A 13,208-nucleotide genomic window follows, 5' to 3' on the forward strand; every position below is an offset into this window, starting at 1 on the left:
AATAAATTAATGTTCAAGCAATTAATAAGGTGCAATGACTTTAGCCTGCCCACACTGACCTGAATGAAACTTTTATTTCACTATTGGCTTGTTCCAATTTCATGGTTGATTCATATTCGGCCTTATCAGATCTTCCACATCAACTCCTGCTGCTGCTCAGGCACTTTCACGGGATTTCTCTTTCTTTAGTGTGAGGGCTGAAACTAGCAGATGGATTTGCAGGACCATGGGTTGGATTTGGTGTTACATACATCTGCTTGTTTTTCAGCAATAGCCCGCCTTTATTCTGCCTTTCTTTAAATAAGCCAGAATAAAACATTACATATTTTTGAAGAATTAGCTTCAAAACCACATTCTACAATTGTGGCAGGAACCATGCTCGAAATCAAAGTAGAAATCTTTCTTAAGTTAATTTTAAAATCTTACTGTAAAATATCAGCAGAACCTCTTTTGTTAAATATTTCCATAAACCAACAGCATGTAAAAAAAAAGTTTTAAGTAAACCACATATTTTATATCTTTCCAGCTAGTGGGAGCAGAGGTAAGTGTCTATTTGGTCTCATTTGATACAAATCCTCCATTTATTTTAGCATTTGATGTTGAATCCTCTTTTTGCTCAGTTTTCTCGACATCTGTCTTTGTTTTGACACGGAATCTTCTGTAAAGACGGTACCCTGGGAATCAATATATATTTTGTATTAAATATAGAAATTACAAAAATTACCTGAAAAAGGTACTGTAGTAACATATAGCCATGCAACATTTTCTTTCCTCATACTGTTGAAACATTCCAACCCATCCAGATAGTTTCTTTAAAGTTATGTTTAATTATTTCGTGTCACTCATCACTGGAAAACTATATTTAGAGATTTTAACAGTTTAAATTCTGCATTTGGTGTTTGACTGCTTTGTGTTCCCATAGTGTGGAGTGACTTTTAAAAGTACTGCCAGTCTCCCTTGGAAAACCTTTGGGCTCTTGGCTGGGCCTGAGGAATTGACTCTTACCTCTACGTGAGTCCTGCTTGGCAGAGCTGGGACAAAGTGCTTCATCTGTCCCCACCCCATTTCCTGACAGAGAGGACGGCTAGTTTGGGAGTGGGAACTTGATAGTCACAGCTGGTTTTATGTGTAAGTAACAGGAACAAGGTCCCAACCCTTCTTAGGTTAGGTGTAGGAGCAGCAGTGAAACGTGTATGTGGGAGGAAAAAGGGACTTTGCCTCTATTGGAAGATATTTTCTCACATTATTGATGAAGCTGATGCCTGTTCTCTCAACAGCTGGTGGGAGGGAGGTTTGTGCATGGTTGTGGGCCTGCTGGGCAGTTGCATGCACAGACAGCCTGGATCAGTGGAAGAAGATGCATTTGGCCTTCGTCAGCCACGTGTAATAACAATCCCATATTCAGTGTTCTCATATGCCCAGTAGGTGGTGGATACCCCCTTCCTTGTGCTAAAAGAAGGGCCTTTCTAATCTTGAACTGAGCCTGGTATCTTCCTGATTATGTACAGGGCCCTGTAATCATTTGGGTCATAATTTATTGAAGTATTTTGCATTTGATTATTTTTATCCCCTCTTGTTTTCTCCATATGCATGCAAAATTAAACTGATAATCAAAATAATGATAATTATAGTGCTATAATAGAAAGTAACTATACCTCCTAAAATTAGCAGTGCAAATAACAGCTGGAAAATGCTGTAGATGAGTGGGAAAGTAAACATCAGTTCAAGTTGGTCAGGAGTGAATGAGAGTTGTACTATAGTTGAACATAGCTGAGTATTTTGCATGCCTGTTTCCAGAGACACTGTACGACATCTAAAGAAAATAATACAGAGACAGCTGTGAAATAGCAGCCTGTGGGTCCTTATGCTTTTTAGTAATCTGGATAAGCAAGAAACATGCAGTAACGGATAACTAAGAAAATTGTATCTTTCAGCTCACACAGTCAACAAAACAGTCCACAAGTCATACAGCTGTTACTACCAGGTCACATATTTCAGCAGTTGTAAAGGACTGTGATCCCCCTTCGAGCCATACGGGGCAGTCACTGTCTCCCTTTCTTGTAATGATGTTCTATATTGTAGATTGCTGTGTCTTCATGAGAAATTTTACCGCAGTCCCAACCCACTTACAAATCAGTTCTGTTTTGCTTGTTTGCAGTGTAACACAAGGGGCACACAAGGGAAAGACATAGGAAGGACTGGAGGAAATCTTATAATCAGAATCTGTAATAAACACGCACAAGAAAAGTTTTATCTTCGCATACCATTCCAGAAACAGGGTTGGAGAATGAGTAACTGTAACATAACTAATGTTTAGGGAACATTCCTAGCACTGATCTATCATTACATAAAAACTTTTTACACAGCTGAAAAAAGCCCACAGGTCTTCGTCACAGAGAATTCCATACCTTTGCCAAGACAGACCAGCTAAGCGAGCCAACAGAAATCCTAAAGAATAGCCAGCTGCTGGAAATATGGTGCCAATGATCCATAATTTGGGTGTGATAACCCAGGAGCCTTTGTAGAGTATTCCCCCAACCACAGCAATGAGCACAATGAGTATTGCTCCCACAATGGAACCGACCTGTGAAGGGAAAGAGGAAGGACTGCATGAATAGGAGAGCCCAGTGAAATTTAATGGCATGTCAACAAACATGGTGTCAAACATTCCTGTGAGTGTCCCTGAGTCACTGAAACATCTTACTAAACACGAAATCCAATGTTTACAGCAATGCAATTCACAGCAGGAAGAGAGATTAGATAGCTGCCATTTTTCCCAAACAAGAGACTTGAGATGTACTTCAAGGTGTGACTACAGATATAGATCAAGGCACAGCTAGTATACTTATCTATAGCAGATACCTGTAAAGCTAGTGTTTTGAAGCTGTGACTATTGTACTTAGAACTGATATTGAAAATAATTTCACAGATGTGATATAAACGAGGAATAGTGCACATATCAGAAAAATTTCCCCAGAGTTGTTGGGAAACCGATAGCCAAATAGGTGGAATAATGCATTTTCCTCCCCATCCTTGGGCAATCACACTCTGGGGCTTATTACAGTGTATGCTAACTAGACGCTAGATTGTTAGTTAGTGATAGGAAATTATTTGCCAAGCACAGGAGTAAATCTTTAACATGGCTGAAAATTCATGCTTGAAAACTGGTTGTGAGGTTGTATAACACTTCTACATAGACCTAATCACTGAAGTTGATCTTATTTCCCGTGTCTGAGTGTATCGATATCTTTACTGCTGCCTGCCAAAAAAAAGTCATAACTCATTCTCTTCTCAGTACCCAAGTGAAATGTCTGCTGTTATGGCATATCTTGCCAGGGATCCCAGTGCCAGACTTCTCAGGCTAAGCTTAGGAGAATCTATTTCTCAGCTAAAACATGTATTTCCATTTTACTAGCTTCATCAGTCTTTGGCTGAAGCCTTTTTAAGAACGCTGAGTGAACAAGTGCTTTTGTTTGGCTGAGCTATTAACCGCATGCACCTAGGAAGAAGAAACATGATCTGTCCATGACAAGCTCCTCTATTTCACCTGGCACATTGTCTTTGTGCTCTTATCTCCATTTCTCACTATATGAGTCTTAATCTGACAGCTATGGTTCAATCTTCCCTTGGTGCTTCATCGTCATACATAAAGTAAATTGTCAATGGACCATTCTATGGGTTGCTCACCCACTCAGTAAGAAAGAGGATGAAATGGTGCTTTGCCGAGAGATCAAGCAGAGTTTCTTTTCATGTGAGTGCAAGTCCACGTTTTACCCTTAACTGATTAAACAGTAACAGTACTGTTTTGTAATTAGCTCTCAATAGTATCCAAGTTCATAATAAGCGCATTTAAAAATACAACATGATAAGCTAGCAGTTTAAGAAAAGGAATTGACTAAAAAAGGTGTTATTTTTGTTTTGTGCTGCCTGAGCTGATAGAAAAGAAATGATAACAAAAGAGGTAGAGTAACAAATGGACAGAGTAGTTTTCTTTAAGAAAATTTCGATAATATATCTGTTAACTAAGAAGGGTTAAAAGAGGTCAAGGGGCCTCAGCACATTTGGCAACCAAACATTCAGAATGATTAATTCGCTATTACCTTAAATACAACTAAATTATTATTATTATTATTATTATTATTATTATTATTATTTTATTTTGATGAGAACAGCTTTTGCCAAAACCCTTATATTTTTGATGCATCTGAAAACATCTTGCAAAGATAGCTGTATTTTGTGAATAAATTTGGGGTTTTTTTTAAGAGTTGGAATATTCTCAATTCATTTTTTTTAATAAAAATTAACTTCCCACTCAAAATTGAACAACAAAAAAATCAACACACTGGTTTAAAAGAATAAAGGTTTTTTGATCCAGAATGGTTTTATTTTTTTATTGTTTTGCAGAGAAAAACTTCTTCCAGTTGACCTGAATTATTTTCCTTTCAATTTCACTTTACATTATATACTGAACTCAATTACTAACTAGCCAAAGACAAAAGTAGGCTCTTTAGATAATGATGGTTTCTAATAATCTATGCAACTCATGCATGTTTGTGCAGGGGGAAAGCAATATATTTCCACAATATCTCATTTGTTTTCTGCTGAAAACTTCCTGGTTCTTATAAAGTCAGATACTAATACTATGAATAGCAAAGTACTGCTTCAGTGGTGCCACTGATTCCATAATTTGCCCATAATTGCTTATGCTTCAGCCTTATATATGTCTCTTACCTTAAGTATGATTTTTGCTTTACTAGGCCATTTGTAGTTAACAAATATTCCAAGGGAAACAGGAATTACGAGTGCTAGCAGAGAAGTTCCTGCAAAAAAGAAAAGAGAAATTAAGCCCTTGTATGGTGCAGAAGCTCATGACAGGACAGACACCATGTGGTGTGGCTGGGGGTATGGAGCAAGCAAGCTTTCAGAGGATGTTTCTGATATGCACATCCCAGACCACGCATGCACACTCTACCTGCACCTGCCCATTTGCTTTTCTATAGAGTCTGTTATCTTTGGCAGCCTGTTAAAGTAATTGCCATTCTGTCGAGCTACATGCTTATTCACCTGCATCAGAAAGGCAAACAGAAATTTGAGTGTGCTAATCATCACTATCCTGTGATGTGAGTAGCTATTTTAACTGTTCATTTTGTCTGCAGGTGTTTCTCTACTGCACCATATCAACAACCGGTTTAGAGCTTCTTTTGTTTTGACCTTGCCCCTCCAGTATTTATTTTGAAAGCACAAGCAAAGTATGTGATTTTTTTTCCCCAGGAGCAATGGGAAATGAAATTGAAGAATATGAAAGTGATTCTTCTGGCTTTTAAGATTAGCACAACATGGAACTGCACTTGATAAGCACTAGGGCCACAGCTTTGCAAATCACTGGAGCATGTATTTCTAAATACCTTAACTATTTTCTCTTTGTAGCTGGATGAGATTTTTGACAGGAAGTCAAATGAAGCCACTCCTGGCAGTGTAGATTGCAGCTTTTCAAAGAGACTCAGTAGTTTTAATCACTTGCTTAATTATCCATGTGTGCTTAAGTATTTTGCCAGATTATGGCCTCGGCATTTAGCGCTTCGCAGGATTGTGTCTTAAAGCTGTTACAAACACTCTCATCCAGAAGAAGCAACTATTCCTATACGAATTATTCTATATTCTTATTCCAATATCAAGCAGGTCTCAAAGTCATTTGGAAAGAAAAACATGCACAATCTTGTGATAAATATCTGTACAATATTTATAATGATTTCAAGTCTTGTGGATGATGGGAAGTGATTTCTGGTACCTAAGTCCCATGAAGGTTATTAGAAAGTAGGAAGACAAATATTTTAAAAAATTTGATGTGATATCTTCCTAACTCTGCAGGATGATGGTATAAAGGTAGTTGTCACTGGAGGGAGGATAGACAGTCAGAAGGGCAGCTGGTCCACTGGACTCACCAATGCTGTTATAGGGGAGTACAATTGCATCAGAATCAGTCCACATCTTGGTGTAAATAAAGAGGCAAAGTGGCATCATTCCCATTGCAAGCAGTGTGGAGCAAACTGTCATGCTGATACTGCAAAGAAATTGGTTACAGTGACAGTTCATCTCATGCTAGCCCATAGTCTTTCTCATTTTCTTAATACCACCTCACACCTTACGAATGATTGGGTAAGGATTGCTGCTGGCTGCAGTCAATTTATCCTGTATATCAGATTAGAAAGAAGACAAATGAAAGGAATGACTTCTGCTGAAAAGAAAGGAGCATGAAATATCAAGCTGTTCTGCAGCCACAGAACCATAATTTTGGTACAAATGAGTCAGTCAGATAGGTGGTCAGTGGGAAGGTCTGTTGGCAAGTCTGTCTGCATGTTGCCTGTCTGGTTGGTTTCTGAGAGGACAGCAAGCTGCACAGGGGAGAGATGAACATCAAATAGAGCTTTCCATTACACCAACAGTTCTAGAGTGTTCAAATTTCACTCTGAATTCAAGAGCATAAAAAAATATTTCATTGCCTAGGATGTTTGATGCAATAAAATTCCCTTTTCTGGCTTGTTTTGCTGTAGGCCAAAGAATAGGTGCTGAGAACTGCTCAGTGAAGCTTAGCAAAGTATTGTTTCCTCCTTTATGCAAAGATATTTCTATTTTCTGAAACACCTTGTACAAAAATATGCATTCTGCTACAGAATGAAGAAAGAGGAAAAGGCAAGACATCCAAAGTAAGGAGGAAACTGTCACAGTCTGAATAGAATGGATAAAAATTATGCCTACAAATCACTTTTCTGGCATAAAAATACTGAGAGAGGGTTCTAGTTAAGAGCCTTTGGAAGCTTCCTTCTGAGCCTCACTTCTGATTTCTCTTTTGTGCTGCTTGTCCTCAGAAAAGGGACTATTGACCCTGACCCACAACTGAGCAGATCCAGGGAAATATAGGACAATTAACACAGAAACCACAGGAATATTTGTATTAATTTTGGTTCCTGTCACTCTCTTCTTTAGCGTAATTGAAAAGGATTTTGCAGAAGCCTCTGGTAAGAGAGTTCTTACAAAAATTTCTTACAGAGAAAAAGAGTCATGGTCTACAATTCAGGTCTGATGAAGTCCCAAATGGATAAAAAAATATTATTTTTCCTACCTCTCTATTTTCTGCATCTTTATACTATCCCTGAATGTACATCTTTCTCCAAAGTCTGGATATCCTCTAACCCCAGTCCCTGTGCTCACAGAAGCAATTGTTCTTGTGAAATATCAAAAGATGTTTCTATGGGAAGCATTAGAGGATATCAGCTGCTTGTGAGTTACTAAGAAAGGTATGAAATATCATACTTCACCTCACTGTGATTGTAATACCAATTATAAAACTAATTCCTACTCTAACTTCTGGTCTATTTGCACAGTGATGTTTTGAAGCAGGATGTAGACAATAGTCATGGATTTTAATGTGTAAACATAAAATATTACCAGTTAAAAACAAAACCTTGTCTGATATGATGGGCAGGCTTTCTGTAATACTGTAGTGGTTCCAGAAACCAGTCACACTACTTCTAGAGCTATTCTACAGAGAACAGAAGATGCTTAGGTTGACAATCTGCTTACCTCTTATACCCTCTGGTCCCTGAAACTTTGTCACAAAGGTACTGACTTAAGGCTTTGACTTAAGATAAAGGTCTTTACCTGAAGAATAACCTTTTAAAGGCATTTCCAATTTACTTCACCTTCTGCTAGCATTATGGGATAGAAACCCTACTCATATTTATAGCATTATCAATTTGGATTTTTACCACAGATTTTAGTGATGCAGCTCTGAACAATACTGAGCTGAGAAAGCATAGTTTAGCTCAGTGTATTTGTCTGAGGAGAGACTGGAACAGAATTTCAGACTTGTACTGGCTATCTTTCCATCTGTGGTTTATTAGACCTGTATTAATTGAAATTAAGTGTCTTACAGATTCTTAATATCATAGGTCTTTCCTCTACAGTGAGGAAGTTGATGATTAGCAGAGCTGACCTCATACATAATTTGAAAGCTGGTATTACATTAACACCTGTATGTGACAGAACGGCTCACTATTTTCAAAGGATGGAAAAATGTCGTATTAAAGCTACAAACATTAACATTCTTAGCCTATTTGCTCTAGCTCCACATCTTTCTTACTTCTATTATTTTTTCCATTTCTAGTTCAGACTGGCATATGATAAATGGGATGAATGTTCCAATTTATGTTACTCTGTGGGAAAGAGAGAAATGATTATGTTTATTTTAGAGAAAAGTAATTGGGATATAAAAATAAAAAGATGGTTCATTTTTAAAGGCTCTTAGAGTTAATGAACCCCCCATGGAATTTTCATCAAGAGTAGGGCTAATTTTCCTGTGTGTTTGGTGTCCTAGGCCAGATTAGGTGCCTTACATATCTGCTTCCGAGTTCAGAGCACCCTTTCATTCAGATCATCACACTTTGCCACAAAGGAGTTTTTTCATTGCCCCCAGTATGTGGGATTGCCTTATGTAGTGGCTTCTAGCCTGTAAAATATTCCTTCAGTTCGAAGACTTTGCATAAAGTTCAAGGAGCAGATAGAATTATCACAAGTGGTATTCATTTGTATTACTTCCCACAGAGAAAATCAAAGCCTGTCTTTTTATTGTATAGAACACAAAAGGAGGGATAATATTTTTCCACAGGTGCTCTTTTTCTAAGAACAATTGCATAGCCACTATTTTGTACAGAGGATTCTTATCCTAAATTCTATGTTATTATTATTTTTTTTTTACTTGGAAGAAAAATAATAGTTCTAACTTGGGCAAAGTTTTCATAATCTTTAGTCTTAGCTGTCTTCATAAAGGATATTTGCTGCAGGATCTGAAGTTTTACAATAAAGACATTTTCTAATGTACACAATTCTGTTGTGATATGTTCTGCATGAATTCCCAATGAACAAATATTCCCAAGGATATTTGTTATTCTGCTTTTATTTACTGCTATTACAGTAACTAAGCATCTTTACAAGAAGAACCTCTACAGTGCATGTGCCAGGAGGCTAAGAAAAAATTCAGACAGGTGAGACAGTCCTTTTCAAGACAGACTTTACAATGTACATGAAGTACTTAGGGAATGGCTGCTCTTACCTTAGGTCCATGTCTCCATCCACCCAATAGCAAATGACATTGGAGGCTGTGCCTCCTGGACAGCATCCCATGATCAGCACCACGACAGCTTGAATAGGAAGGATGTTAAAGGCCAAAGATAGCAAGAAGGCTGTGAGAGGCATAATTCCAAACTGGCAAAGGAAACCGACAAAAATACCCCAGGGTCTTTTTATGTGGTGCAAGAAATTCTTAAGTACCACATTGCAGCCCATGGAGAACATCACCAAAGCCAGCATAATTGTTAGAACAGTACTTAAAACTACACTCAAAGTTTGATTAAAATTATCTTCTGGTAATACACAAGATGTCCCATCACAAATAGTAGCATTTTCTGGACAAGTTGTGAAGTCTTCTGCCAAATAGCTACCATTAAATAGCTGGGAAAGAAGGTATGTCTGCATTTTGAAGTACAGAACTGCTCAGTACATTGACAGTAAACTTTCAAGACTGTGTAAATGGTTGTTTGCCAGAGAGTCCTTTTAAACGATCAAGGAAGCAATAAAGTGCAATACATGCTTGAACACTTATTGTTCTTGAAGGGTTTGGCACAGTGCTGATTCATAGAGTTATAAAAGTTGCACTTGCTTGGTATGGTGACAATTAATCATTTATTCATATGATAATGAGGAATCTCACATCAAGAGAATAGCTGTGTTAATATTTAAGAGCGTAAAGGAGGCTTGTGATGTTTCTGAGCCTATGAAATGAGAATCACAGGAGGATGAGAAAGTTTAGACTTCATTCCTTGAATTTCTTGCGTGCCTTTAGGAGAGCTGTTCATGCATGCAATGTCACTGACATTACAGGGGTCTGTAGTGTGAGTGACCAAGACATAAGAAACCATGAGTAGAAGTCTTAAGATATAATTTGAAGCTGCAATTCTTGCTAATGGATGCAAAATTCACCATGACACACAGACTCATTTGAATGAGGTGGAATCTTCATTTCTGGTGGCATGAAGATTTGTGGTCCTCCTGGCACCTGTTGCCAGGTGCAGCTTGCACAGCCACACTTTGCTCCAGCTTGAAATGGAAGTGGTGGAGAGCGAGAGGAGGAGTGTGGGGTGGCGACAGCAGAGGAGGAAGGAGACATATTCTCTGAGCGAAGCATGGGGAGTGGAGAGCAGGGCAGTGGGACTGGCATGTTGTTGTGGAGCCATGGTACTCAGCCAAAGTCAAACACGTGCCATAACATGTTTGGCATCCGCGGTGGGGGGGTGTGAATTGACACAGACAGGCAGCTGGAACAGCCACAAAACCATGAGTGAAACACAAAGAGTAAATTTATTTCATTCTCTCTCTAACTGGAGGATCCCACAGCAACACCTGGACACATAAGAGGGAACGCAGGACCATCAGGCTCAGTCCATCCTGGTGGGCTGCAGGTCTGCTGTTTGCACCCATTTATCAAGGGCCCATACACATGTAATTTACCACCATGCTGTGATCTCCCTTATGTTTTTTATGATCTCTGAGCTTTGATCTCTCTCCCAAAACAAGGAGCTCAAGCATGTCTGTGAGAGTGCCTCCAAGTTTCTGTAAACACCTCTGTTATCTCTACACAGAGATTCTACTCCACAAAACTGACTGAGGATAAACAGCAGTAGGTATAATATATGACGTTACCCACACTGATATTTTTCAGACCTCAGTATTTCCAGCTGCATGGTCACTTGAGCAAATCTACCATCCTCCTCACCATTCTTCCACTTTTAACCCTTCCCTCCCAACAGGGGTGACGGTACTGATCCCCTTCTGTGCCCACTGTGGTGAGACAGGTTTCTTGTGCCCCAAGGCTCAGAAGGCATGAGAGGCTGAGGTAGGGCAGCTTCCCCGTGATCTCTTTCAGATCTTACAGCTCTGGGATGGGCACAGGACATGCAGTAGGGCATGGCTAATACCGTCTTTCTATGTGGGTCCAGAAGAAATTTGTGGCATCATTGGTGTATTTGCTTCCTGCTATGTGTCCCAATTCTCTCTGTCCTGACTTAATTCACATTTTTCTCTCTTGTGTGCTGTCCTGTGGAAACATGTACCAGTCTCAAAAAGCTGTCAAAGGTTTACCCCTCAGGCTTACTTCAAAATTTGAAATGTTTTCAAGGGAAGAATTTTGATTATTCTTTGCCTGTGCCCAAACTTTGTGGCAGAAGTATCTTCAAGTGTAGATCTAAGACTAAAATCAAATCTGAAACATAAAGTACAATTGATGCCCCCAATCATCCTTATTTTTTTTATTTTATTTATTTAATACAGACTTTTTTTTTTACTGGGGTAACATGCTAAGCCATAATCATTTTCAGCAAGCAACACTCATGAGAAGCCTCAGCACTTTTTGCCTAACCTCAGTGTGCAAAATGATAGATGTTGCTAATTTTTTTTCACCTTAAATTGTCAGCTGTTGAGGGGGAGCTGACTGCATCAGAAAGGATTTCCCAGCATGCTCAGATGGCACCTGTTTCTTTATAAAGGGGTCAGCTAAATGGCTGTCTCTCCTGAGTCACTGTTTGGTGCCTGTTGGGAGAAAGTCAGAGTAGCTTAATCCTCCCAGGCAGCTGGCAGCTCCTACACTGTGATTAGTGCTACATCTGTGTGACTATAATATGTCTAATAGAACAACAAGTAAGGTAATAAGGAGTAGATGAAAGGAAGAGAAGGTTACAAGATCTCGGTTTGGCAGAAAACCTTATTCTCCTTTTTTACTCTTGCTTTCAAACAGAATGTTTTAGCAGCTTTTATTTTTCAATCCAAGTCTTTTAAGGGGCTATTTAGGTTTTAAAACCATGCTGTATTAATATTTTCTATAAAACCTGTGTCAGAGTCTCGATTTGCAGTTGAACTTGCTTCTTGTTAAAATTAAAATTTTTTACTGGAGTATTTTGAAATCTCCAGCATGCCTCAGGACCAGGGGTGACTTTCCTAGTCCTATAAATGTCTGTGATGCTGTGGGAACCCAGAGTGAGTGGTCTGGGGGAGGAGTTGAGGGATCTCCAGCTCACAGTGGCTGCAAGGGCTTCCTTTCTCCTCCTCCCTCCCCTTTCAGAGCATGTATCTGGGCTGTGTGGGGATGCTTGATGCTGTCTCCTCAGAAACAGCACAGATGAAATGTGTCTGTTTTTGGTCTCCAGCCTCTGCTGAGGGATTAGATTCCAGCTCTCATTTTGGAGTTTAACTTCTGGAAATCGTGTGTAGGGGGAGACCATCGTGCTCAGGCTTTGTGCTTGGCTAAGGACAAATGGGACAACAGCTACTCACTTGCATGGCCTTGTGGGTCAGCAGGTTGTAAAAAATTAACCTGTACTTACTGCTAGCTTTGTCTTTGTTTTTTTCTTCTATTTTAAAAGGGGTGGTTGTGAGTCATTAGTTCAGCAACTAGCTGTGTAAAATCTTAGATTACAAAAAATGCTGTCTGAAAACAGAACTGAGCCCTTCTGAGTTCAACTTGTTATTAGGCCAACAATGCCACAATTAACACAGGTGCGAATATCTGTATCAAGAAATCCTCATGTGTTATTAGGGAACTAAAACCATATCCCAAACTTTGAAATATTTACAGGCACAGTTAAAACTTGGCATGTTGCAGGAGGTACAGCATTATCAAGTAGGCAGGTGAGTTTCTCTTGAAATCCAGGAGTGCTGGATTTCAAACATTCTTCTGTTTTTCTCTTTACACTGTGCTTCTAGGATTTATTCCACTTGCAGTCTAGTGAGAAACATCCTCAAGGAAAGCAGCAATTCAGAGATGGTTGTTGGAGGTACTTAGCTGCACGATTTCTGTTTTACTGCTTGTTTTCCACCCAAGTTATGGTGCTTAAAGGATGAGATGGACTATGTGGACTATGTGGACTATGCTCTGTGAACCCAACTGGCATCTTTTGCCTATTTCTCTTGCACATGTTAGTCAGTGTGATTTTAAGCATTTGTCATTGACATTCAGAGAAGGAAGCAGCAGTGAACTTGGTGGCATTTTGGTGATGATTAACATCCCCAGTCTGATTCTTGACACTGTCAGCATACCTGAAAAATGAAAACAATCAACACTTAAGTAGAGAAATAGCAACCTAAATATATATTTGCATCCC

The 13,208-nt window shown here is 39.1% G+C and overlaps 1 protein-coding gene across 1 annotated transcript; it reads right to left on the bottom strand.

Moving 5' to 3' along the window:
* Positions 1-279: 279 nt before the first annotated feature.
* SLC10A2 (solute carrier family 10 member 2) lies at positions 280-9,598 on the bottom strand. Its single transcript, XM_064646129.1, has 6 exons — positions 9,110-9,598; positions 5,943-6,061; positions 4,732-4,820; positions 2,409-2,584; positions 1,656-1,813; positions 280-674 (listed from the first exon to the last, which is right to left on the bottom strand). The coding sequence occupies exons 1-6, from the start codon at positions 9,529-9,531 to the stop codon at positions 550-552; spliced, it is 1,089 nt and encodes a 362-aa protein (XP_064502199.1). The 5' UTR covers positions 9,532-9,598; the 3' UTR covers positions 280-549.
* Positions 9,599-13,208: the final 3,610 nt, after the last annotated feature.

This window comes from Pseudopipra pipra, chromosome 2 (genome assembly GCF_036250125.1).
Source record: "Pseudopipra pipra isolate bDixPip1 chromosome 2, bDixPip1.hap1, whole genome shotgun sequence".
NCBI lineage: Eukaryota > Metazoa > Chordata > Aves > Passeriformes > Pipridae > Pseudopipra > Pseudopipra pipra.